Below are 27,329 nucleotides of genomic sequence, written 5' to 3' on the forward strand. Positions count from 1 at the left end.
TAAAAATTAACATTAATTTATTAGAATATTTATGATAAAAACCAAGAATCTCTTTACATGTGGGTTTTTTTTTTTTCCTTTTTATACAAGAGAATTTCCATTGCTTTTTTTTTTCCTCCTGGACACAGAGCAGGGCAGCAGGCAGAGGTGCGGGCGCCGGCCCTGGGGGTGCCAGCGGGGCGTGGGGCGGGTGGCACGGGCGGCAGGTGCCCACCAAGGCAGCGGGCAGAGCGTGGCAAGGCACGGCACGGGGAGGGGACAGCGGCCGGGGGTCCCGGGCAGGGACGGTGAGCACCCCGTGGTGGCACAAGGTGGGGGACAAGGTGACAGACACAGGGCACGCCTGAGCCAGGGAGGGCTGCAAGCCACCAGAACGCCCAGTGATCCCTCCCGAGCCTTGGGGAAAGATGGGCCCTTCCAGGCCCCCCGGCACCCCCAGTCGTGCCCGTGCCACCAACCTTTGGGATCCAAGGAGTCCCCACGCTGGGGGAGCTGGCACTCGGCTCTCCCAGCTCCTCTCACTGCAGGGGGACAAGCAACCCCCTGGCACACCCCGGGGACAAGCAACCCCCTGGCACACCCCGGGGGCAAGCAACCCCCCTGGCACACCCCGGGCCTGTCTTTGGTTAAGGAGCAGCCGCTGCCGCGCTGGCACAGGGCGAGGGGCCGAGGCTGGCCCCGGGAGGGTCCCCACGGGACAGGTGACAGCAGTTCCAGGAGGGATGGAGAGGCTGCTCAAAGCGAGGGGGTCCCAGCTTCCCCCTGCATGGCTCTAGAGTATTTCTCTGAAAAGACCTGGCATGAAATGCGAGGCCAGGAGGGAGGATCCCAGGCACAGCCGGGCCCACGGGGGAGCTGCCAAGGCGAGGGAGCAGCGCAGGAGCCCGAGGTGAGGGGGCACGGGGAGTGTGTGAGTGTGTGAGAGTGTGTGTGTGTGTGTGTGCATGCATGTGTGAGTGTGTATCTGTGCGTCTGTGTGTGTGTGTGCGTGTGTGTGCATGCATGTGTGTGTGTGTATCTGTGCGTCTGTGTGTGTGTGCGCGTGTGTGTGTGTGTGCATGCATGCGTGTGTGTGTATCTGTGTGTCTGTGTGTGTGTGTGTGTGCGTGTGTGTGCATGCATGCGTGTGTGTGTATCTGTGTCTCTGTGTGTGTGTGTGCGTGCCAGCCCCGTGACAGCTCCTGCTGTCCCGTCTCTCCGCTCCGGAGCAAGGCGAGGGGCAGTGAAGCACGGCAAAGAGGGCAGAGGGGGGCTGTGCCATGGGAGTGACTGTGGAGACCCCTGGTCAGAGCCGGCCGCAGGTCCTGAGTGGGTGGGCGCCTCCGGGGAGCCCCGCGGGGGCTGAGAGGCACCTGCAAATCCCAATCCCGGGCGGAAAATCGTCCGTCACCCCCAGGCCACGCAGCCCAAGGAGCCCGGGGCATCCCGGGGCCCCTTCCCTGCTCGCTGGGGCCAGCCCAGGGCTCGCTGGGCAGAGCTGTCCTGGCAATCCCAGTCCAGCCAGGACAGGCTCCCCTGGCTGAACCCAGTGTGTAGTGACAAGAAACCAAAACGGAGAGCAAAGAACAAATGAATGAACAGAGAGAGAGAAACGCTTTGGAGGCCGTGTGCCAGCAGCTACTGGCCCTTGGGGATGAAGGGCTCCCCCTCCTCGGGCTCGGGCCGCGGGCCGGGGTCGCTCAGGCACCGCAGCATGCGCTGGTTGCTGGGGCTGTCCCCGTTCCCTGGCGTGAAGACGTCGTCAGTCCCCGGCGAGGAAGGCTCCTTCACCCGCATCACCAGCCCCTCCTCATCCTCCTCGGGCGAGGGCGGGAGGCCGCTGCAGCCCTTGGGCTCCTCGCTCATCAGGTCCACGGACTCGGGGGACTGCGGCGAGGCGGGGTCGATGGTGATGATGGGCAGGTTCTCCGAGTCCTCCTTGGGCTCGTAGGCCAGTGGGTCTGGGGGCACAGAGGGGTCAGGCAGGGAGGGGGGGCTCTCAGGGACCCCCGGTGATGCCCCCCAGATGTGTGTTTGGGGCCGGGGTGCCTGGGCTGTCTCGCTGATCTCCAGTTCAGCGGTGTAACTCCTGTTCCCCATTCCACAGCCCAGCGGAGCTGCCGACAGCCCGGCTCCACCGGGAAGGGCGAAGCTGCCCTCTGCCGATGGAGCGCGGGCTCGGCAGCCGCGGCACACCCGGCACACCCGGCACACCCGGCACCCCGTCCCCGGAGCGGGAGGGACGCACGGGACAGGGGGAACCGCGGGTGCCAAAGCCAATGTGCCACGGACAAACGGGGAACGCACTGGCAACAGGTCCAGACAGGGGGAACCCAGGGTGCCAAAGCCAATGTGCCAGGACAAACGGGGAACGCACTGGCAACAGGTACTGGGCTAAGCAGTCCTGATGCCTGCCCCGGGAGGGGCACAGACAGAGATGTGCCCCACATCTGGGACTGCCCAACCTGCCTTCCCAGGGAATTGTGCTGGGAGCCAGCTGGGCGCCTCTGCTCGGAGCAGCAGCGCTCTGGGCCGGGCTGGATGGGCGCAGGGCGGGGACAATCGGGGCTGGAGCGCCACAGGGAGCTGCGGAGGTGCAGGACAGCTCCGAGGGCTCCAGGTGAGGGCAGTGCCGCTCCTCGGCAGCCCCTCCCACCTACCTGAGCCGATGCGAGCCCGGGACATGGTGGGTGAGTCCACCTTGTGCGCCGGCACCGTCAGGTAGTTGTTCATCTGCAACGGGAGCAAGGCACCGTCAGCAGCGTGGCCACAGGGATGGGTAGGGGATGGACATGGGGATGAGCAGGAGCAGCAATGGGACGCAGAGCACACAGGCACAGATCCTCCCAGCCTTGCTCCAGGGACTTTCCTGGGGCCTGGGGCAATCACAGGACCCCCAAGGCTCGGGGTCCCCCTCTGGCATCCAACCTCAGCCCCCTCCCTGCGCCCTCCCAGGCTGGGAAGCCCCCCTTGCCCCCATCCTGCCCACCCTGGTGTTCCCCAGCACCTTCTGCTCCAGCTGCCGGGCCTTCTGCCTCCTCAGGAGCATCTGGTTCCAGGCCTCCTCGTAGGGGTCAGCCACCAGCGTGTGCCGATTGTAGGAGCGCAGCTGGGAACAGATCCCGGAAAAGGAGATGGGTTAAAATCCCACACGGAGAGGGAGAGAAAGGTCACAGCCCCTTTTTCCCTGGAGATGGATGGGACAGCCACCAGTGGGCAGAGCAGGCCCAGGCAGACTCAGGGCTCTTCCCTTGTGTGCCACCACGGGATGCCTGATCCTGATCCACCCTGGCCCAATGAGGGTTTAAGGGCTGGGCTCAGCCACTGACCAGATCAGCCTGGCCCTCAGAGTACCCCAGCACCGTCCCAGGAGGAAAAGCCTCCTGGGGGAGAAGAGTCAGGCCAGGAGCACAAGGGCAGGGGACACGCACAGTGCCAGGGGACACCTCACCCTCTGCCTGGTTTTCTGCAGATTCGTGCGCAGGATTTTCCGGATCTCCTCCTCCTTGTCCTTGGACAGGGCCGGCAGGACGCGCTCCAGAGGGAGGGTCTGGGGGTTGATGTTCCTGCACGGACAGACGGGGTTCAGAGCCACAGACCACCACGGCCACACAGCACCCAAGGGCAGGGAGCACTCAGGGGGCCAGGGAGGTGCCCAGGGCAAGGAACTCACTGGATGGAGACGGTGGAGACGGCAGAGGGGATCTTGCCGATGCCCCCGCTCTCCACCAGCTCGATGGCCTGCTTCATCTCCATCTTGTGGTAGAAGGCGATGAGCTGGGGCTCCTTGGAGCGCTCCCCCGCGATCAGGCACTTCTTCACGTACTTCTTGTTGAAGCGGTTCAGCCTTCCCAGGACGGGGCACAGGAGGGGCAGACACAGCTCAGCCCTGGCCCTGGCCCACTCCCACTCCCCATTCCCCGCTCCCACAGAGCTGTGAAACCTTCTGGGTGGTGACTGAAACCCTTCCCCAGCCACCAAACCTCCCTACTCACTTGTCCTTCCAGTGGTGATGCCCGTAGTGACCACAGATATCCTCGATCCCCGTCAGAAGGTGATCCAAGAACTGGAAGAGATGGTCCACGGTGTGAGCCGCTTGGAGGGCTCCTCCCCACCCCTTCCCTCCCCGGACACCCACACTGACACACGGGGAGGGCGCTCAGGGTGTGTAAAATCAGGGCTGTGGGTCCAGGATGGGCTTTGGGAGGGCAGGACGGACCCACACAACCGGGCTTGGCTCTACAGGCACTGGGGGTCTGGGTCAGAGCGGGCACTGCACGACACAGACGGGGAGAGCCCTCGCTCTGCCCCCTTACCTTGGGCTCTGATCTAGGGGCAGGTCCCAGTGCCAGAGGTGGCAGAAGCAGGGAGAGCAGAGGGCTAAGGCAGCACGCGTTACCTGCGTGTGGATCTCCTCGTTGATGGAGCGCTTCGTCTCCTGCTTCTTCTTCACAGCCAGCAGATCCACCAGGGGCCGGATGGTCATGCCCTGGGGAGGGACAGGGGGGGCTACATCTCTGCCCAAGGCACAGTGGTGGGGGCGGGATGGGCTCAGCAGAGCCAACCCGCTGTGGGTGTCACTGAGCAGCGTTTTGGGGACGCGGGGCAGCGACAGGGTAGGGATGCAGTGGGGATGGGCTCCCACTCTCCACACGGCCGTGAGAGCCCCCTCCCCCTGGAAGCACAGCCTGGGCGGGTGCCACCCACCTGCACGAAGACGGTGAAGAAGATGACGGTGATGATGGCCGTGAGGAACATGTCCCTCATGCCAAAGTGCTTGTAGTCCAGCAGGTAGCCCAGCGAGAAGGCGATGGCGCCCCGCAGGCCCCCGTAGGCGATGATGAACTGGTCCTTCGGCGTCAGCTTCACGATCCGGAACTTGTTGATGAACCAGGTGAGCACGAGGACACCTGGGGGACAGCACAGTCCTGGGGGAGTGGTCAAGGGTCCCCTGCAGTCCCAAAGAGCCCACCCTGCAGCCCCTCAGGGCTGTCTGCTCATCTCAACATCCCACGGCAGCTTCCACCCCATGTCTGGCACCACCACGGCCTCAGCCCCATCTCCCCAGCACGGGTGATGCCCACGGTGGAGCCATGCCACCCAGGCATCTCCAGCCTCCTCTGCAAGACAAACCATCATGGTTGAGAGTTCACCATGACCCAGGTGCCCACCCTGGCCAGGCTGGACAGCGCTTGGAGCAGCCTGGTATGGTGGAAGGTGTCCCTGACCATGGCAGCTGGAACGAGATGGGCTTTAAGGTCCCTTCCAACCCAAACCATGCCATGATTCTTTTACCACTGAGGGCTTTGCCACCACACTGACACTCACCCAACACCCTGGCGATGAGGCAGAAGAAGAGCGTGCTGATGACGAAGGTCCAGTTCCAGTAGTGGTGACCAGCCACGGTGGAGACGCCCAGGAAGATGAAGATGAGGGTCTCGCTCACACTGCTCCACATCTTGAGGAAATACTTGATGGTGGTGTGGGACTTGTGGGAGATGTTGGCTTCCACATAGGGCCGCATGACCACACCAGCAGCGATGAGCCTGGGGGTGAGGTTGGGGCCCTCAGCAGCCATGGGGACATGGGGACAGCCCCAGGCCCGGGCCCTGCAGCAGCATTCTGTGCTGTGACACCAAACTCCAGGGCAGCACGGGCATTAGGAACCACCAGCAAATATTCAAGGCAACATGAGGTTTGTCCTTCCCTTGGCAGGGCAGGAGTGAGCCCTGGAGCACAAACCCACGGTGTCCTGAATGCTCAGCAGGCCCTGCCTGCTCCTGTGTGCCCGGGAGAACAGGAACAGGCTGCCAGCACCCCGGGGTCTGTGGGACAACTCCCAGACCCACATCTCTGGTGTCCCTCCTTGCATATCCCAGCCCAAACACAGCCCTGGGCCTCACTGGGCACGCAGTGACCGTGCTGGGCCAGGCAGGACTGTGGTCACACACCCCTCAAAGGCCCTGGGGACAGGAGGGCTCCCCTTCCCTGCCCGCTGCACTCACGCCATGATGCCGGAGAGGTGGAAGAGCTCGGCAGACAGGTAGGCCAGGACTGTGGTCACACACCCCACAAACCCCTGAGGGTCCCAGGGACAGGAGGGCTCCCCTTCCCTGCCCGCTGCACTCACGCCATGATGCCGGACAGGTGGAAGAGCTCGGCAGACAGGTAGGCCATGTAGCTGTAGAGGAACACGAAGAGCGGCTCGATGACGCGGATGTGCGAGGTGAAGCGCGACGTGAAGGCGGCGATCACGCCGTAGATGACGCCCACCAGGACCCCGCCCAGCGACACCACGAAGAAGCTGAGGAAGCCGAGGATGATGTCCAGGATGGTCACCTGCTCGAAGCTGGCAAACTCCTCAAACAGGTGGTAGAGGACCTGGCAGGGACAAAGGAGAGCAGGGTTCAAACTGTGCCCCTGCTAGGGGGGGACAGCCTCAGCTCAGAGGAGACCTCTCCTGTCCAGGGAGTGTGGCACACCTGAGCTGAGCCGTGTCCCTGCCTGGTGACCCCGAGCCGGGTGCTTGGCCAGGGCTCACACCAAAGGCAGCTGCTGGTGCTTTGCTGCGCCAGACACAGACCCAGGGGTACCAGCTCCCTGCCCTCGGTGCCCACAGGGACACACAGAGATGTGTCTGGGACAGCTCTGCCCTCCCGCTGTGCCAGGAGGGCCTTTGGTCAGCAGCCAGAGCCCGTTCCTGTTTTCCCAACGAGCAGGAAAGGACAGATCCAGGCTGGGGGGCTCCTGACAGATGCATGGAGAGCAAAGCCCCATCTGCCCTGCCCAGCCCAGAGAAGAGCCCAAACCCTTGAGGCGGCTTCTGCAGCTGAGGGAAACCCGAGGGAAAGACTCTGGGCTGTGCTGGCTTCTCCCAGCCCCAGACACTGCAGGGATGTTAAAGCACACGTCAGGATGGGAACAGGATTTAGGGCATCCTGCAGGAATAGCAGGAACAGAGGGCGAGGTGCCAGCTCCTGCCTGCCGGGGCCAGGCCCTGGGTGGGACAGGGGCAGGGGCACACAAAGGCATTCCCCAGGGATGAGAGTGGGGACACAGACCCTGCAGGCACCCCTCTGCTGAAAAACGGGGGAGAACTGCCTGGAAAAAGCCCCGTGGTGGGACAGAGTGTTCTTTGTCACCAGGAACCTTGTCAGCAGGGGCTGAGCAGCCAGCTCTGGAATGGACAGCTGGGATGTGGGAAAGGAGCCAGGAAAAAGCAGTGGGCTAGGAGTCAGTTTAGAGGTCAGCTCTGCAGAGAGGAGAAGGCCACGCTGACAGCCAAGCCAGCACCTGGACAGTGATGTCCTCTGGAAAGGGAGCAGGCCTGGCCCCACCTCCCAAAGGTCCCTGCAAAGCTGCTGCTCGCAGAGGGGCTGGGGGTGATCCGGGGGGGCTGCCAGCCTGGCCTCAGCCCCTCCAGCCTGGCCTCAGCCCCTCCAGTTCTCCCTTTGCATGGCGGATGTGCTGCCCTCCCACCTCCTGGGAGCTGCAGGACAGCGACCATGTGAAAGGAGAGACAGAGCAGCAGCTACAGGGCAGCTCTGCCTGAGCCAGGGGCAGCCCCTGGCAGGGCAGGCACGGGCACAGCAGTGACTCCAGCCAGCAGAGCAGATTCCCACAGCCCAGCTACCAAGAGGCTGAGGGGCACACAGCAATTCCAGCCAGGAGAGCAGACTCCCAGAGCCCATGGCACCAGGAGGCTCACTGGGCAGGTGCCCTCTGCCTCCCCAGCCCTCCAGGAGCATCACTCCACCTCAACCCACCTCTGCAGTGTTTCAAGCTCTGCCTTTAGCTTTGCACCTGGACACGGTTTGGTGCAGGTGGAGCCGCCAGGAGGCAGCTGGCACGGCCCTGGCAGGTGCCCCCACCCCGGGACGAGCCAACCCCGCTCCCCAGGGCACTCACGACGGTGACGGCGTCGTTGAGCAGCGACTCCCCGAAGACCAGGATGTGCAGCAGCTCGTTGATGTGGATCTCCTCGAAGACGGCCAGCACGGCCACGGGGTCCACGGCCGAGATGATGCTGCCGAAGAGCAGGTTGGCCAGCAGGCCGATGTGGTTGAGGCCCGGCCCGCCCAGCTGGCACACGGCGTACATCAGCCCCCCCAGGAAAAAGGCGTTCCAGAGCGTGCCCACCACGGCGAAGATGAGGATGGTGCCCAGGTTCTCGGTGAAGGGGCGCAGGGGCAGGAAGTAGCCGGCGTCCAGGATGATGGGGGGCAGCAGGAACAGGAAGAAGATGTCCGACTTGAGGATGGGGGGCTTCTCACCCACCCCCTTGATGAGCCCCCCGACCAGAAGGCCCACCACGATGAGCAGGCAGCTCTCGGGAACGATGCTGGACACCGAGGGGATCACGTGGAAGCCTGGAGAGGGGGAGAGAGGGAGAGACACGTTGGGTACAGGAATGGAGGATGCTGTCTGCAGGGGACACCCCTGCCAGAGCCAGGGACCAGTTCCCAGCACTCCTCGTGACCTGTCACTCCTCGTGTGCCTCAGTTTCCCCTCCTGCCCTGCTCTGTCAAGTGGAAACTGCAGCTTAACCAGACCGTGGTGCTGCTGGTCTCAGGCCAGGACGCTCAGAGTCCCAGCAGCAGGTGACAGCCACCCTTGGGACATGCCCTGTGGGCCCCAGGGTGGCCATGGCAGGTGTCCCTGCCTGTGACAGCCCTGCAGCTCTCCCCACACAGCAGTCCCCGCTCCAGCTCTCCCCACTGCAGCACTGCCCCCAGGCACACACGGGCAGTGGCATTTCCCTCCCATCAGACAGCAGCCTGCCCACCGGTGCCACCGTTCCCAGCGTGCCAGGCCAGCCCCATCCCCGGGCATCCCTGGCACAGGGCACGGTGGGATGCGGATGGGAGCTGCTGCTTGGTGCATTCCAGGATGCAATGCTCCCTCCTGCAGGTTTAACACAGCTGATTGCAGCAGGGACAGGATGCATCCTTGGGGCGAGGGTGACAGGGAACACATTTCCCCCGTTCCAACCCCAGCACAACCCCAAAGGCAAATCCCTGAGCCAGCCCTGACCGCTGGGATGACATTCCCACCCAGCACCCCAGCCGGGCACCTGCCAGCCACCAACACCCACAGAGGGTTCTGGGCTCCCTGCATCTCCTCCCAGCCTTCATCATTATTATTTTGAAGCGAGGCATATTTGTTCCCTGGCAAGGGAAGCAGTTTAAAATAAGGAGCCCTGCCTTGGCATGCCGCGTTCCTGCGTTCCTTCCGGCCGTGCCATCTGCAGCAATCCCACACCCGATTCCATCCCTCCAGCAGGAGCCAGATCCCCCCGAGCCCGCAGGGGCCACACCTGTGCCACGGCCAGCTCAGCCCTCCCGCACCTTGCAGACACCCCGCAGGTGCACAGACCCTCCCCGAGGAGCACAGCCCCCAGCCCCACGCAGGTCCTGGGGCAGGATCAGCCCCCAGATCCCCCTGAGCTGCAGGAACAGGCTCCAGCCTGAGCGAACCCAGAGGATTCACCCCTCCAGGAGCCATTCCAGCTGCTCCAGAAGGTCCCAGGTGCCACAGGGATGCTGGCAGCAGCCTGCCTTGGCTTTGCCCCCAGCACACAGCTTGATGGGCACAAAGGGAGGCAGGAGGAGCTGGGAACACCAAACCCTGTCCCAAGGCACCCCCAGCCCCGTGCACCTGCATTCAGGGACTTCCCAGCCCCTGATTTACCCCCGTGGGATTTCCCCTCTCTCCTGGAGCCCACACGAGCTCTGGGCACCCCAAGGCAGCCCTGGCACGCAGCTCCCGTGGGAGGGGAGGTGATAATCCCCTTTGCAAACCCTGGGAGCCACCGACCCTTCCAGCACACCGGGCAGTTTCTGGCTGGACCAAGGCCTAAAGCCACACAAGCAGCGAGAAGCCGACAGCAGGGCAGTTTCTGCTTGCTAAGTATGTTCAATCATGAATAAAACACAAACACTGACAATTAAGCATCTCTCACTTCTTCCCCACAGGCCCCAGGATTCCATTAAACTGGAACGTTCGTGCGCTGATGGGAATTCAGTGGTTTACAGCCTTTTTGTGGGGCCCTAAAAATACACTTACACGGGCTGCATTTTAATTATGCCTTTGATTTCACTGAATCTCAGCCATTTTTTGCTCCCTGCTTGCTCCGCTCAGTATTTTTAGAGCATCCCAGAGCTCATTGGTACCCATCTGTTGGTGGGAGCCAGCATCCCACCTTGGGATGCTTGGGGGTGACTGGTGGGAAGGACGAGGCCAGGCGAGGGTGAAGTGCTTTGATCCCAGCCCTGTGCCTCAACTTCCCTCCTGGAAGATGAGCAAGGCTATGCAGGATGCTGGGAGAGGACAATGCCCAGCCAAGGGGCAGCAGAAAGGGGAATAAGCCTTGATAATGGCATTAAAGATTACAATAATAATAATAATAATAATAGCAATAAAATAATAATAATAATAGCAATAAAATAATAATAATGTGACCCCTGATCCCTAAATCCCCAGCACAGGGCACGCACAGCCACCCAAGCTTCCTCCTTTGGAAAACAAACCCCATGGGAGCAGCTCCCTCTCACCAGCATCAAACACACCCGAGCCATTAAAGGAGAGAAGACAGTTGGGTCAAACGTGAACCCCGAGGGGTTGAGCAAACACAGAGAAGGAAGTGCAGGAGATAACAGCTCCTGTGAAAACAGCTCCTTGCCCACGCCACACAGCCAGCTGCCACGTGCCCAGCAGGGCACACACTGGTGGGCAGCAATTCCTTGGGTCGGGGCAGAAAGGAACCAGGGACAGGAACCCCAGTTTCAACCACAGACTGAGCACTTGCAGATCTGGAGGAAATCCCATCCTGGCAATTAAAGAGATTTCGGGCAAGGAAAGCTGCTCTGACAAAGGCTGCTCTGCTGCTTCTGAGCATTTCTGGTCTTTATTTTGGGGTCAGTGGATTTGCTGGACAGGAGGGAGCAGGGAAGGGAGCACAGGCACAGCTGAAGGGCCCGGCACGTTCATGGTTAAGCCGGATGCCCCTGAGGCTTCACCCCACATTCCCAAACACCCACGCAGGGACACGGCCTCAGCATGAGAGCCAGGATGCTTCCAGGAGGATCCTGTCAGCCCAGAGGAGGCGCGAGAAAGGAGAGTGCTCACACAAACGCCCCATCCTGGCCAGGCTCATCGCAGCAGCTGCAGGCTCCAGCAGGCAGAGGAGGAATCACTCAATTATTCACCAGGGCCAGGAGCTCTCCCAGCCTGGGGATGCTGCTCTGGAAGGAGGGGGTGGATGAAGGGTCCAAGGGGCAGTGGAGCCATGTGGGTGATGCTCTCGCAGCCCTGGGGATGCTGCTCTGCAAGGAGGGGGTGGATGAAGGGTCCAAGGGGCAGTGGAGCCCCCAGGTGATGCTCTCCCAGCCTGGGGATGCTGCTCTGGAAGGAGGGGGTGGATGAAGGGTCCAAGGGGCAGTGGAGCCATGTGGGTGATGCTCTCCCAGCCTGGGGATGCTGCTCTGGGGGTACATGAAGGGTCAGTCTGGGAAGGGGCAGTGAAGCCCCCCAGGTGATGCTCTCCCAGCCCTGGGGAGCCCGGGCAGGTGCTGGTTTGGGCTGCAGCGTGGCTGGGAGTGGAGCTGGCTGCTCTGGGAAGAGCAGGCATGCTCAGAAGGGCTGCCCTTCTGAAGGACACTGCAGAGAGCAGGGCTGGAGCAGACACGAGTGTCTGACAGCACCGGGCCCCTCCGAGGGCCACCACAACCCTGCAGGCTGGGCAGGCAGCAGCAAGCCCAGGTGCAGCAGGTGTGCTCACCTTCCCACACTCCTGTGTGACACACGGAGAGCCCCGCACACTGACACCCTGCTGGCTGAACCCCAAAATCACACATGTGTCACCAGCCCTGGGGACAAGCGATGCACGGAGCCGTGACTCAGCACCGTGCCCTTCTCTGTGCGTGGAAGGAGCAGCAGGGAGGGAAGGAGGGCTGGGCTGGGCTCCAGGGGCTGCAGAGCTCTGGGATCTGCCTTTCCCATGCTGTGCTTTGGGCAGGCCCAGGATGGGGTAGGACCCAGCCGGGTTAAAGCCCTGTGAGGATGGCAATGCAGTGACACAACATTTTGCAGAGGAAAATCCATCCCAGCCCTCCAGAGCTGGGCTGCAGCTTCTTCCATTTATCCCTCACAAAACCACAGTGGATTCCTCTTGCCCTGGCCTGCCCAGGGACCAGCCAGGCTCTGCTGAGTGCTGTGGCTCCAGCAGGGATCTCGGGGTGTCTCTGCTCTGCTCTCCCTTGGAAAATGGAGCCGGATCCAGCAGCAAAGACAGGGAACAAGGAGAACGGAGAGAGCTGCACCAGATGCAGTGGGGAGCCTCGAGGGAAGGGGATGAAAATTGAACTTGCTCAAAAGGAATTAAAAAGCTGGTGCTCTACACCTATAAATAGAGCGAGGCCACGGCTGGTGTCACCCTGCCAGGAGAGGGGGTAAAACCACTGTACTTAAATTACATTCAGTGCCTCTCACAAGCTCCAGCAGCACCACGTGCCCTGAAATCCCAGCCCCACAGAGCCCCAAGCTGGCTGATGCCCACAGCATCCCACTGGGAGGGCAGTCTGGGCTTTGCCAAACCCCGTTCTGTTTCACCAGGGAGCAGGCAGGGTTTAATGCAGGTGCAGCTCACCCCAGGGCTCCCCTGCAGCTCCTTCTGGGCTGCTTTCAGCAGCTTGGGTTGACCTGGGCAGCCTTTTAAGCACCCAGTGGCTCCAGTGTCCAGAACGGAAAAGCTTTGATTTTCCACCCCAAAATGCCATTTCCTGGTGAGAAGTTGACTTCTTGTTTTTTGTGTTAAGGCACAGGTACAGAAAGTGCTTCTTAGCACAACAATTTCCTCCAGAACAAACCAAATGTTTCACTCAAGCCTCATTATTTTGTTGTCGCTAATTACGAAGCAAAGCCAAGAACCAGGAAGGTAATTAATTTATGCTGCTTTTTGTGAGTCATGAGCAGATGCAGATCCCACACAAGGGCCACAGAGCCACCCTCCAAACCTGGCCGTGGGCACAGCGTGCAAAGCCAGCACGGGCAGAAGGGAAAAGCAAAACACCCAGCCCTGGTTTCGGGGTCACTGCTGCACCCCAAACTCGGGTGGGCAACCAGGCTGGTGCTCAGGGCAGCATCAGCCCTGCCCCACAGCCCACAGGCATTTTCAGGAGTGGGGATCCACTGCATCCACGTGGGATGGGATGGGATGGGATGGGATGGGATGGGATGGGATGGGATGGGATGGGATGGGATGGGATGGGATGGGATGGGATGGGGTGGGATGGGATGGATGGGATGGGATGGGATGGGATGGGATGGGATGGGATGGGATGGGATGGGATGGGATGGGATGGGGATGGGATGGGGATGGGATGGGATGGGATGGGATGGGATGGGGATGGGATGGGATGGGATGGGATGGGATGGATGGGATGGGATGGGATGGGATGGGATGGGATGGGATGGGATGGGATGGGATGGGATGGGGATGGGATGGGATGGGATGGGATGGGATGGGGATGGGATGGGATGGGATGGGATGGGATGGATGGGATGGGATGGGATGGGATGGGATGGGATGGGATGGGATGGGATGGGATGGGATGGGATGGGATGGGGTGGGATGGGATGGAGCCCTGGGCTGGTCCCCAGGTCTGCCTGCCCAGGGTGCCCAGCACAGCCTGGCTGTGACCCTGCCCAGCTGGATTGCACACAATGTCCCCAAAAGCCATGCTGCCACGGCCCACAGCCATCAGGAGCCGTGCCAATGGGGAAAGGGCTGCTGTATTTCCCCTTGGTGTGACATTACCACCCCTGTGCCTGCACACTCTGCTCAGCCCCACCCACCTGCCCCTGGTTTTACCCCTCTCTCCCACCCAAAGCAAACAGCCCAGGGCACCAGGAAGGAGCTGCTGTGACAGGAGCCCCAGGGTGCCTGGTACAGCCCCAGCACCTGGGCCAGGTGTGTGTGGGAAGGTGACCCCGCTGGACCCTGCTGCTTTGCTGGAGATAAAACAGGGCTGATAGCATCAGGCAAGCCCTGGGGTGACTCAAAACCTGAAAGGCACAGGACAAAAAGCAGGCACTGCCAGGCACCAGCCTTGCTGCAGCTCAGCCAAGCAGCCACAAGCCACAGCCTGAGCTGGCTCCACACAGGGGGACCCTGAGAATGGCTTGGTGAGCCCTCAAGGTACAGCCAGAGCAGGAGGCCTGGCTGCTGCAGCCTTCATCCCTGAGGAACAATCCATGGACAGAGGCCTTTAGCACAAACACTTGAACACTGGTTTTTTTTCAGAGCAGCAAGGGCACGTACTCTGGTTTTATCTCGAAGCACTCACAAGAAATTAACAGATCAATTGGGAGTCTTTTACAGAGCTGGTATTAATTTCCTCCCAGCTGTAAAAAGGAAATGAGAGACAAAAGACATTAAATGGACTTGCCCACGTCCCCAAGTGAGTGGCGTCAGAGCTGGTGTGAGAACCCACAGCTCCCGATTTCCAGTCCTGTGTTTAGATAACGCTTCTCCTTCACACCAGAAGGGAAGGCAAGGACACTCTGCAAGAAAAGCACATATTAAGAAAGACCTAATTGCCATGAAAGACTGCGAGACCCTTGGACTGTCACCCCACGGCTGCAGCATTCCAAGCAGCGAGGAAAGCACAGAACCAACGGGAGGCTTCAAGGCTCGGTGCCACCACGTGTGGAAAAATCCTCTTGCAGGCCCAGCTGTGCCCAGCTGTGCACGGAGCAGCTCTCCCCCTCCCCTCCGCAGGTCTGGAGCTGCCCTGCGACCCAAGGCTCACCCAGCCCAGGGGGCTTTGGGACACCAGCGCAGGTTTGGAGCTCCCCGGTAGCCCCGACTGCATTCCTGGAACGGGCACGTTCCAGAGCCACTCCCAAACCAAGCTGCAACCACCAAACCTGCTCAGAGCCCCTGGGCAGGCTCCACTCACTCTGCGGGGCGGGACCGTCACTCCTCGGCAGCCCGTGGCACTCACCCAGCAGCAGCTGGGCACGGGGCGCTCGGGGACAAACTGCCACCCAGATTCTGCTGTGGCTGCTTCCAGGCTCGCTTTGACTCTTCCCCACCAGCTCTGGGTGGGTGCAGCTTGCAGCCAGGCCCGCAAGCTTATTTATAATTCCTGGCACAGCTCGTTTACCCTGCAAAAGTGAGTTTTCTACGGGATAACAGCATCCTCATCCAGGTGTATGCCCTTCAGAACAGTGACAGCAGCTGGACTCGTGCATTTTGAGGATGTTTAGGGTCTAGAAAAACTTCTTTAGCTGCAGGGAAAGGGACGAGGAGCTAAACATAACTGGCTCTCAGCAGCCACGCTCTTCCAGATTCCTTCAGCTGCTACAAGGCGCTGGATGCCTCGAATAGCTGGGCTAGGAGGGGTCAGTGCCAGGGGATTTCTGGAACAGAATGCTCCCGGCGAACATCTGCGTGCTGCAAAGGGAACCTTCACACTGCTGGATGAAGATGGAGGCTCTGGAGCAGGGGGATGCAAGCAGACAGAGCCTGGTCACCCAGAACAAGGCTCCAGCTGCTCCCCCAGCTCCTGACCCTCGGCCACAGCACACAGCATTCAATGCCCAGCTCCGGCTGAAGCCCTGGGGAGAGCTAAACCTGAGCCAGCCTGAGGTGAGCACAGACACAGTCCCCAGCAGGGCGATGCCAGCCGCCCTTCCCAGGAAGGGCAGGCTTCCTACCAGGAACACGGGCAGGAAAGACAAACAAAAGCTTTTCAGGAAACAACCTGTTGGTCTCCACTCGGACAGCGGGGAGGCGGTAATTGCAATTAGCACTGATTGCTGCCGGGCTTTGCAAGCCCAGACAGAGCAACACCGCTCTCAGCACACGCCAGCAGCGCGTCCGGAGCCAGCGCCAGCGACGGCCACTGTCACCTCTGCCCCAGTACAGAGACAGCATCCCCGCACCCAGAGACACCATCCCAGCACTCAGAGACACCATCCCAGCCTTCAGCACCACCCCAGCCTTCCAACTCCATCCCAGCCACGACGGGATGCTGTGGGAAAAGCGTTCCCAAGGGAAACCGAGGCACCAACAGGGCTGGAAACACCAGCTCTTCTCTTCAAAGGCCTGCATGTGCTTAAATCTGTGCCCCTGGGGTGTCTGCTGTTAAACCTCCAGCAGTGGGGTGGGAAGCTGCCTTCTCTCCAAAGCCGTCATTAGGATCGAGCATGTCGAGACTCCAAAATGCAGAATAATTCCAGGCACTGGGAATAAACTGCTGCCACGGGTGTCTGCTCTGCAAGTGTGTGTCTTGCACAAGAGAGGGGAATTATTTCCCTCTGTTCAGTGCTGTCCCTGGAGGTCGATTGCATTGCAACTCTCTGGAGACAAAGACCTCGGATGCTGAGATGTTTGTGAGTCACTCCTGGGCAACCCGAGAAAATCTGTGTGTTCTCTTTAGTCTCTCTGACTAAAAAAGTACTTTGCATTCCTAAGCTCTCCACTCAAAACACCAGCCCAACTTCAAACGAGCCTCAGCCGTGCCCTTCTTACGCAGGCAGGGTCTGGGAAGGAGCCCCAAGAGACAGGGGTGATGTGACACCAGATTTCTGTACCCCCAGAGGTGAGACACCACCATTTCTGTACCTCCAGAGGTGACACACCACCAGATTCATCTCTGTGCCCCACTCCAAGCAAGGCTCAGCCTGGATCCTGCCCCTCCTGGCAAACAGGCAGCAACGAGTGTGTGCACGCCCGTTCTGCTGAGCTTTCACTTTGGTTTCCTCCTTCCCAAGCAGGAACACATGAGCTCTGCTGCCCCAGGAAAGAGCCAAAGAACAGAACACGACAAGGTTAACGCACAGCTGGAAGGCACTGTGGAATCAGAGTGGTCCCTGAGGTATCCAGCACCACGGGGAACAGATGGTGGGACCTCAGTGCAGTGAGAGACTCAACCACCAGCACTTGGTTCAACCCAAACCATCTCCTGCTCCTCTGCTGCTCCCTTGGAAGCTGTCTGGCCCTGATCTCACTGAGGTGTTCATCAAACCCACGCTGGCAGTTTTGAGCCCCAATGGGTGAGAGAAAGCTGCTGCTGACTCAGGCAGCCCAGTGCAGGGATGAGGTGCAGCCCAGCTCCAGCTCCACTCAGCAAGGCTGTGTTTCCACAGAGTATTCCGTGTGGATTTCGGGTTTTATTTGAGCAAATTAGGCCTTGGGGACCCAAAACAGAAGAAAAAAAAAAATAAAAAGAAAGCAAATGTTTACAAGGCAGCTGCAGCAATTCATGCCCATTACTGTTGGTGCCCACAGCTCCAAGGATGCTGCACCAAGGACCAGGCCCTGCATGATCCTGGGACAGGCTCAGAGCCCCCACCAGCCTTGCACCTACAGCCAAAACCAGGGCTTGCAGGAGGGAAAAGGGAAGGATTGTGATAAATTAGTATTTATTTGCAAGTCTAATGAGCATCTGGTGAGTACAAGTGCTAGAGAGTTATCTGTGTCTCGTCTGCACAGAGGGGCTGCAGTCCCTCAGTGCCACAGGATTACTGACACCCCAAGAACGACCCTCTGCCCTGCACCACCACCTGCATTTCCCTTCTCCCATGTGCAACCCTCAAACCCCAGAGGAAACTGTTCAGCTGCATTAATTGCAGACAAAAGCCTTGTCCTCCACCCCAGTAACTCCCAAGGGAACCCCAGCATCTCTGGGTACGGTGGGCAAGCTGTGGCTGGGGGATTGGGCAGTTTGGGAGAAAGGATGGGCACCAAACAGGCCAAGGATCAACACGTTCTGCTGCCACCCCACAAGCCAGCCCGGGTCAGCTGCAGGGCTCAGGGCAGCAACAGCTCCATGGCATGTCCTGAGAGCCAGGCCAGCACCTGGCACGTCCCTGAGAGCCAGGCCAGCACCTGGCACGTCCCTGAGAGCCAGGCCAGTTCCTGCCATCTCCTGAGAGCCAGGCCAGCACCTGGCATGTCCCTGAGAGCCAGGCCAGCTCCAAGGCATGTCCCTGAGAGCCAGGCCAGCTCCAAGGCATGTCCCTGAGAGCCAGGCCAGCACCTGGCATGTCCCTGAGAGCCAGGCCAGCACCTGGCATGTCCCTGAGAGCCAGGCCAGCTCCATGGCATCTCCTGAGAGCCAGGCCAGCTCCATGGCATCTCCCTGAGAGCCAGGCCAGCACCTGGCACGTCCTGAGAGCCAGGCCAGCTCCATGGCATCTCCTGAGAGCCAGGCCAGCTCCAAGGCATGTCCCTGAGAGCCAGGCCAGCTCCAAGGCATGTCCTGAGAGCCAGGCCAGCACCTGGCATGTCCCTGAGAGCCAGGCCAGCTCCAAGGCATGTCCCTGAGAGCCAGGCCAGCACCTGGCATGTCCCTGAGAGCCAGGCCAGCTCCAAGGCATCTCCCTGAGAGCCAGGCCAGCACCTGGCACGTCCCTGAGAGCCAGGCCAGCTCCACGGCATCTCCTGAGAGCCAGGCCAGCACCTGGCATGTCCTGAGAGCCAGGCCAGCTCCATGGCACGTCCCTGAGAGCCAGGCCAGCTCCTGCCATCTCCTGAGAGCCAGGCCAGCTCCATGGCATCTCCTGAGAGCCAGGCCAGCTCCATGGCATCTCCTGAGAGCCAGGCCAGCTCCATGGCATCTCCTGAGAGCCAGGCCAGCTCCTGCCATCTCCTGAGAGCCAGGCCAGCACCTGGCACGTCCCTGAGAGCCAGGCCAGCACCTGGCATGTCCCTGAGAGCCAGGCCAGCACCTGGCATGTCCCTGAGAGCCAGGCCAGCTCCAAGGCATCTCCCTGAGAGCCAGGCCAGCACCTGGCACGTCCCTGAGAGCCAGGCCAGCTCCATGGCATCTCCTGAGAGCCAGGCCAGCACCTGGCACGTCCCTGAGAGCCAGGCCAGCTCCATGGCATCTCCTGAGAGCCAGGCCAGTTCCTGCCATCTCCTGAGAGCCAGGCCAGCACCTGGCATGTCCCTGAGAGCCAGGCCAGCACCTGGCACGTCCTGAGAGCCAGGCCAGCACCTGGCATGTCCCTGAGAGCCAGGCCAGCACCTGGCATGTCCTGAGAGCCAGGCCAGCACCTGGCACGTCCTGAGAGCCAGGCCAGCTCCATGGCATCTCCTGAGAGCCAGGCCAGCTCCAAGGCATGTCCCTGAGAGCCAGGCCAGCTCCATGGCATCTCCTGAGAGCCAGGCCAGTTCCTGCCATCTCCTGAGAGCCAGGCCAGCACCTGGCACGTCCCTGAGAGCCAGGCCAGCACCTGGCATGTCCTGAGAGCCAGGCCAGCACCTGGCATGTCCCTGAGAGCCAGGCCAGCACCTGGCACGTCCTGAGAGCCAGGCCAGCACCTGGCATGTCCCTGAGAGCCAGGCCAGCTCCAAGGCATGTCCCTGAGAGCCAGGCCAGCTCCATGGCATCTCCTGAGAGCCAGGCCAGCACCTGGCATATCCCTGAGAGCCAGGCCAGCACCTGGCATGTCCCTGAGAGCCAGGCCAGCACCTGGCACGTCCCTTAGAGCCAGGCCAGCACCTGGCATGTCCCTGAGAGCCAGGCCAGCACCTGGCACGTCCCTGAGAGCCAGGCCAGCTCCTGCCATCTCCTGAGAGCCAGGCCAGCTCCACGGCATCTCCTGAGAGCCAGGCCAGCACCTGGCATGTCCTGAGAGCCAGGCCAGCTCCATGGCACGTCCCTGAGAGCCAGGCCAGCTCCTGCCATCTCCTGAGAGCCAGGCCAGCTCCATGGCATCTCCTGAGAGCCAGGCCAGCTCCATGGCATCTCCTGAGAGCCAGGCCAGCTCCATGGCATCTCCTGAGAGCCAGGCCAGCTCCTGCCATCTCCTGAGAGCCAGGCCAGCACCTGGCACGTCCCTGAGAGCCAGGCCAGCACCTGGCATGTCCCTGAGAGCCAGGCCAGCACCTGGCATGTCCCTGAGAGCCAGGCCAGCTCCTGCCATCTCCTGAGACCCAGGCCAGCACCAAGCTGGGCCCTGGCTGCCCCAGCACGTGCAGCACCCACACCCCAAATTCCATCCCCAGCCCGTGTGGGAAGCCAGCCCAGCCCTGACCCCAGCACCAGGTCTCCAGGCCTTTGCTGGTAAATGGGTTGAAACAAAAGCTTTGGTTCCTGAGGGCCCTGAGGCCCAGAAGCTGCCACGGGCAGCAGGGTCCCTGCAGGGAGCAGAGGCAAGGCTGCCATGGGGTGTGATCCTGCCTTAATGGACATCAGGGCTCGCCAGGGAGGAATGGCTGTGATCACAGACCTGTGCTGCTTTCCCCACTCCATCACCATCCCGCACCGCACAGCAGGAATCCCTCACTCTTCCAACCATAATTAAACTAATGGTTTTCTCAGATCCATGGAGGGAACAGTTTGGATGTTTTTTTAGCTCAGACACCAGCAACGGGCAGATCACAGAGGAAAAAATAAATGCTGTGGCTGTTTTCTCTGAGATGGCAAAGCAGGGGAAAAGGAAGCCAGAGCATGTTTAGATCATCCCCCAACAAGGAAGTGGGAATGCAACAAGTCTGCACTGGAAGAGACTGTTTAAATTCATCATCACGACAATTTACACTTGTGTGGCACCAGCTGCAGCAGCACTCCAAAATCCTTTCTGAACAGCCTCTCCCCAGGCCCAGCTCCCTGGGACAAGGGGGGACACTGGGGTGATCCCCAAGCTCTCACCACCCCGTGTCTGCAGCCAGCAGAGATAAGCCAGGTTGTAGGACAAACACTGCAACCAGGAATGAGGCAAACATTTCCCTCTGGCCCAGAGAGGGAACCTGGATAAGCCAGGGCCAGGATCCAGCAGGAACAGCCCCTTCCCCCAGGCCAGCAGGGCACACCTGGGGTGCACCAGGGCCACAGAGGCGACCCCAGCACACCTGGGGAGTCACACACACGCACTCCCCACACTGGGCACAGCTCCCCTGGCAACGTTTCCTGGCTGTGCCATTCCCTCCCTTGCAGGTGGCACAGGCAGAGGTGTCCCCACGCCAGTGGCTTTGCTCTGGGGTGTTCCTGCTGTGTCTGGCCTCAAGATCCAGCTCTTCCATCCAGGGCCACCACCACAGCAGGTTTCCCACCCTGCTTATCAGCCCACAGGAATCTCAGGTTCCTCCACTCCCAGGGCTCTGTAAAACCTTGGGGTGGCTCCTCCAAAAGCCATGATTCCAGGGCAGGGATGTGGGCTGATAAAAACGTTTGAAAAGCACCCAAGTGTTTTAACACCCAAGAGTTTTAGCACCCAAATCTCGCTGCCAGCCAGCAGCCACCAGCTTCCACAAACGTTTCTGTGGCAATTTTGAAATTGTCTCTTCTCCTCCAGGCACAGGAGCCACCCCCATGCCCTGAGCCTCTGTGGGGCTCCACAACCCCACCTGCACCCGTCAGGTTCTGCCCTTCTTCTCCCAGCTCCTATCACCAGCTCACAGGCACCGGGACCTTCCCTAATCTTGCTCCTCTGCAGGCACAGCAGCGCTGGGGAGCACTGGAGCTCTCAAAGCAGTGTCACCGAGCAGGGTGCTGTGCTGGCACGGAGGGCTGAGCTGTGACACCAAACCTGCCCGGGCACCAGCGTGTCCCCACACAGCACTGGAGCTCTCAAAGCAGTGTCACCGAGCAGGGCACTGTGCTGGCACAGAGGGCTGAGCTGTGACACCAAACCTGCCAGGGCACCGGGGTGTCCCCACACAGCCCACCCCAGCACAGCTCTGGGCTCTGCTCACTGAGCACGGCTCCGTCCCCAGCTCGTTTTACACCAGCCCAACAGGCACAGGGTGGGGACACGCTGGGGACAGCCCTGTGAGTGCCAGGCTGGCGCTGGCAGCTGTCACTGGCTGTGGAGGGGCAGGGAGAGCCCTGCAGGTGACTCGGGCTGGTTTGTGGGGTGGCAGCAGAACGCGTTGGTACTTGGCCTGTTGGGCTCACATCCTCTCTCCCAGACACAGCAGGGCTGCCAAGGGGAAGGAGAGACACAGCAGTGACTCAGTGACTGTCACAGTGAGCAGCAGCGGTGAGTGAAGGAGCTCAGCTGCAAGCACTGCCTCATGCAAGCATGGTCCCTGCCATGGGGACACAGGGAGGGATGTCCCCACGGCCTGGCTCCGGCTCAGCTGAGCCCCTCTGCCCCACCTGAGCCCTCCGTGGTGGCTGGAGGGGGCTGATAACACCCCGAGCTGCTCACAGCACCCAAGCTGCCCCACACTGACCCCCAGCAGGAGCTGGGGCTGGGAGGGGACCCTGCTGGGACTGTCCCACACTGACCACGGGGACATCACACACCACATCACGCAAAGGCAACAGAGGAAGAGAGGGTGGGCAGCTCTAATCAGGACATTTGCTTTCCGGAGCAGCCACCCTGCTTCTGAAGGAACTTCCCAGGAAGTGACTGGACATCATCTGCTGATGGGAAGTAGAGAATAAATCTTTTGTTTCCCTTTGTTTCCGCACGTGACCTTTGCTTCTGCTTCATTAAACTGCCTTTACCTTGATGCATGAGGATTTTTCCATCCTGGTTTCTCCTGCAGAGGAGGGAAGTGATAGAGCAGCTTGGTGGGCACCAGGAGTCACAGAATCATGGAATGGTCTGGGTGGGAAGGGACCTCAAAGCCCACCCAGTTCCACACCCCCCATATCCCAGGGACCTCAAAGCCCACCCAGTTCCACACCTCTCACCATGGGCAGGGACACCTTCCCCTGTCCCAGGTGCTCCAAGCCCTGTCCAGCCTGGCCCTGGACACTTCCAGAGATGGGGCAGCCACAGCTGCTCTGGGCAAGCTGTGCCAGGGCACAGGTAGCCCCAGCTCTCCTCCAGGGTGGGTGGGAGCTGGTGCTCACCACAGAGCTCTGCCTGCTGGGCCCAGCGCAGCCAGCAAAGCTGACCACAATCTGTTATTTACATTCCTGACTCACTCCTTCCCTTTCCCCTGAAACGAGGACGTATTTACAGTCCAACTTGAATTCCCCTCAACGTCTCTGGGAGCCACGTGAGCTGAAAGGTCAATCGTCAGAGAGGAGAGCAGGTTTTCCTGCAGGGAATCCCCTCAGCTCACCAACCTCTCCCTGGGCACGGTGTGAAGGAGCCTCACAACACCCCTGCAAACCTTGGAGAAGGGCACAGGGAGCTCCTGACTGGGCTGTTTTGGGAAGGTCTGGCCTTCTGCAACAGTACAACAGGCTGGGACAACGTCTGGCTGCAACCTGCAACTGCAAAGGCTTCTCCTGGCAAAGCCAGGCCACCACCAGACCTGATCTGCACATGGTTGTAGCTGCCCCTCGCCCCTCTTCCCCTACTCAGCCCAAAATATCATGTGAGTATTAAGCAAAGCAGCCAGCAGCAGCTTCCCCTTCTGCAGGGGGATTAGCACAGCAGAACAGCCCACGCCTGCAGGACACGCTGGGGACACACATCCCCTGTGCCTTGCCCGGTGAGGGACCCTCCACAAACCAACTCCTCTGAGGCACTTCACAAAATCTGCAGCAAAGGGCAAGGGCTCAGCTCACACCTCTGATTCCCCAAACAAACCCACGGTGAGAGCTGCTGGAGAAAGGACAAATGCCCTGGATGCATTTCAGTCTGAAGAGCTGTGTAAAGCATCAGGAGCAAAAGGGGGAAGCTGAGCAACAGGACAAGGTCAGGCTGCAGAGCAGAGCCCTGGGAGCATTCCTGGGCTCCTCAACATGGTCACCCTGCACTGCCCGAGGGTGGGCGACGCCCTGCAGTGACTCAGGGGGCTGAAGACTCACTTTTGGAGCAACCTGTGGCTCATTCAGCAGCTTCAGCCAGCAAGGAGAACTGTGGGGCTGGAGGGGGGCACGCAGGAGGGGCTGAGCTGTCATGCACAGCCCACACCCTGGGAATTCCTGTTCTTGGAAAGAGATGATGCTGGTCCCCTCAGGATCACCCCGATGCATCAATAATGCACACTGACTGTGCGAGGAGAAGGAGGAAGCACAAAATCCTGTTCTATTTATCATTCCCCTTGTTCCCTTGCTGGAAATGGGATGCTGCAGACCCTGTCTGGTGTGGGGAGCCAGGGCTCTGTGAGCCCCATCCTGCCATTCCAGGCTGGGCTGCCAGCAGTGCCCAGCTGTGTAAGAGCCATCCCTGCGTGGAAAAAGCCTATTTTGCTGCTGCTGAACAGCACCCCGTGATGCAGGGCAGGAAGGATGGGGCTGGGAGAGGGACACAGAGCAGTGAGAGGGTTTTGGCTGCTCACAAACTCAGGGAGCTGTACCTGCAACTGGGGAATTACCTGTCAAGGCAGCACGACAAGAATGCAAAACGAGGAAAGGAGGCCAAGGAAAGGGGTGTCCCGGGACCGCCCTGTGCCAAGGCCCTGCCACAGCTGAGGGTAAGCTGAGGTGTGGATTCTGGCATACCCAGCACCTCTGGAGCTCTGCACAGCACGTGCCACCTCTGCCAGACTTGCAGGGCAGCCTCTCCTCAAATACCCCCCTCGAAACACGCAGTCTTGCATAAGACTCGTGCAGCATCAAAGAGCTGACAGCCGACAGCCACAACTTCTCCTGCAGCAGCAGCAGCACCACGGAGCCCTGGCTGCGGGCAAGGGAGGCAGGAGCAGCTCCCACAGCACTCTGACAGAGTGCTGGGTGTCCCCTCCTCACAGCAGCAGTGACACAGAGTGCTGAGTGTGTTAGCTCCCCACATCAGCATCAGTGACACAGGCTGCTGGGTGTCAGCTCCCCATGGCAGCAGTGACAGAGTGCTGGGTGTCCCCTCTCCATGGCGGCAGTGACAGTGCTGGGTGTCCCCTCCCCATGGCAGCAGTGGCACAGGGTGCTGGGTGTCCCCTCCTCACAGCAGCAGTGACACAGAGTGCTGAGCGTTAGCTCCCCACATCAGCATCAGTGACACAGGCTGCTGGGTGTCAGCTCCCCATGGCAGCAGTGACAGAGTGCTGGGTGTCCCCTCCTCACAGCAGCAGTGACAGGGTGCTGGGTGTCCCCTCCCCATGGCAGCAGTGGCACAGGGTGCTGGGTGTCCCCTCCCCATGGCAGCAGTGGCACGGGGTGCTGGGTGTCCCCTCCCCATGGCAGCAGTGGCACAGGGCGCTGGGTGTCCCCTCCCCATGGCAGCAGTGGCACGGAGTGCTGGGTGTCCCCTCCTCACAGCATCAGACACAGGCTGCTGGGTGTCAGCTCCCCATGGCAGCAGTGACACGGAGTGCTGGGTGTCCCCTCCTCACAACATCAGTGACAGTGCTGGGTGTCCCCTCCATCCCCTGAGCTCTGCTCGCCCTGCTGTTTGCCAGCTTTCCCCGGCAGGCCCGCGGGCCATTGGCCCCTCCTTTCTGCTCCAGCTTCCGCACAGATATTCCTGATTTCATCACTCCCTGCTCCGGGAGCAGCGCTGAAGGCGCAGTGCCACAGCGAAGGGAGCCCTGCGAAGGGAGCCCGGCCTCCCCAGGCAGAGGCACCTTCCACCCCAGGTGCTCTGGGGAACGCCAGGAAGGCACAAAGCCCACCTGGCTCCAGCCTGTCCTCAGTGCCTGTCTCCCAGACAAGCCTGCGGGTCTGAAGTGCTCTCACTCCTCCGCCTGCACGTAAATAAAGCACTCGGGAGGCACTGTGGGAATGGGGCTGCACCTGCCCACGCACGCTCAGCGGGCCGGGAAGGGGATGGGGTATGTGAGGAGCAGCTGGGCAGGAAGGATCTGAGCCCTGGGGGTCTCTCAGAGCCCTCCAGACCAGGACAGGGCACAGTTTACAACAGGAACCAGCTTTAGAAAGCTCCTAAAGCAAGATTTCCCTCAGCAAGCTGCAGCACCCCATAAATGAGTGTTATCAAACCACTGCTGGCAACTGAGGAGCAAAACGAAGGAGCACAGAGCTCCCTTCCCTCCTCACCTGCTCCAAGGCAAACACTCCACCTGTCCCCCTGGCTGTATCGCCAGGGATGGGAGCAGGGCCAGCTCAACCTCTGCACTGCCGGGGACAGCACAGCAGGCTCCACCGCGTCACAGTTTGGGCTAATTCGGCTGCTATTGATCCAGCTGCAGAAGTTTGGAAAACACTTTGTCAACAGCCCCCACCCCGGCAGAGGGATGCTCTGATGCTCTCCCAGAGCGGGGCATCCCGGGCTCAGCCCAGCAGGTGCCTTTTCCAGCCCCAGCCGCTCTCTTTAATGCAGGAATCTCGGGACGCTGTGCATGCAGCACGGGCAAAGGCGCCCCGCTCTGCTGCTGCGGAGGGGGAGGAAGGGGAGGCCGGGCACCGGGAGGCTTCTGAGGGACTTCTCCAAGGTTACAGAAAGCATCTGTGGTTAGGGAGGAAGTGAGCAAACGGGGCGCTTCCTCCCTGGGTGTCACAGGCAGGAGAGCAGACCTGGCCCAAGCAGGGTCAGCAGCATGCCCAGGCCGGTCCCAGTGGGAGTGGAGGGACCGGGATGCTGCTGTCCCCCAGGCCCGGGACAGAGAGCCAAGGTCGCGGGGAGAGCAGTGCCCACCCCGGCCCAGCCGGCCTGGGAGCTCTGCAGAAGATGTGCAGCAGATTTTGCACTGCGATGTCTGGGGTGGTCCCACCCTGGGATGTCCAGAGGGTCTCTCCCTAGGATGTCGCTCCTCGGGATGCTCTCAGGAGCCACTCCTTGGGATGGCTGGGGGTGTCTGTCCCACCCGGTTGGGGGGTCCCGCCCGGGATGCTCGGCGGCTCTCTCGGGGCAGATGCTCACGAGGGTCACTCTTTGTGATGCCTGGGGGTCTCTGTCCCATTTGCCCGGGGGTCCCTCCTTCCCCAGGCCCTCCGCAGGCCCTTTCCCACGCACGCCCCCACCACGCCGCCCACCTACCCAGCTTCATGAGGCAGGCCAGGAGGATCCAGAGGGAGATCTCGAAGGGGATGCGGACGTGCGTGTAGTCGATGCCGATGACCGGGAAGGCTTTGCGGTGCTTGGCGTGCCCCTCGGCCGAGCCGTTGGCCGGCTGCTCCTTGAGCGGGTGGATCTCCTCGGGCGCGGCGGGCGGCGCGGCGGTGAAGCCGGGCACGGCGCCGCCGGGCAGCGGCGCGGGCTGGCCCTCGGAGGTGAGCATGGGGTTGGCCTGCAGGACCTGCCCGGGCAGCAGCGGCCCCAGCAGCAGCAGCGCCCAGGGCAGGGCGCGCAGGGCCGCGGCGCCCATGGCGGCGGCGAGGCCCGAGGGGCGCGGGGCGCGGGCGGGGGGCGGCGGGGCCGCCGCGGCGGCGAGCGCTGGAGCCGCCCCGCCACAGCCCGAGCGGAGCTGGGCCGGCCGCGGCGCCGGGCTCGGCCCACACAGCGGGCGGGACGCGGCCCAGGGAGGCACCGGCGGGGCGGCGCCGGCGGCGGGAGGCGGGAGCGGGGCGGGGAGCGGCGGGGAGGGCGGGGAAGGG

The 27,329-nt window shown here is 61.3% G+C and overlaps 1 protein-coding gene across 1 annotated transcript; it reads right to left on the bottom strand.

The window, feature by feature from the left end:
• On the bottom strand, nt 1-27,100 carry SLC9A1 (solute carrier family 9 member A1). Its single transcript, XM_063177319.1, has 12 exons — nt 26,773-27,100; nt 7,888-8,348; nt 6,110-6,360; nt 5,308-5,525; nt 4,687-4,889; nt 4,379-4,468; nt 3,975-4,045; nt 3,653-3,826; nt 3,431-3,545; nt 2,987-3,088; nt 2,640-2,712; nt 1-1,940 (listed from the first exon to the last, which is right to left on the bottom strand). Exons 1-12 carry the CDS (start codon nt 27,098-27,100, stop codon nt 1,618-1,620), a joined length of 2,409 nt encoding a protein of 802 aa, XP_063033389.1. The 3' UTR covers nt 1-1,617.
• Nucleotides 27,101-27,329: the final 229 nt, after the last annotated feature.

This window comes from Melospiza melodia, chromosome 27, assembly GCF_035770615.1.
Source record: "Melospiza melodia melodia isolate bMelMel2 chromosome 27, bMelMel2.pri, whole genome shotgun sequence".
NCBI lineage: Eukaryota > Metazoa > Chordata > Aves > Passeriformes > Passerellidae > Melospiza > Melospiza melodia.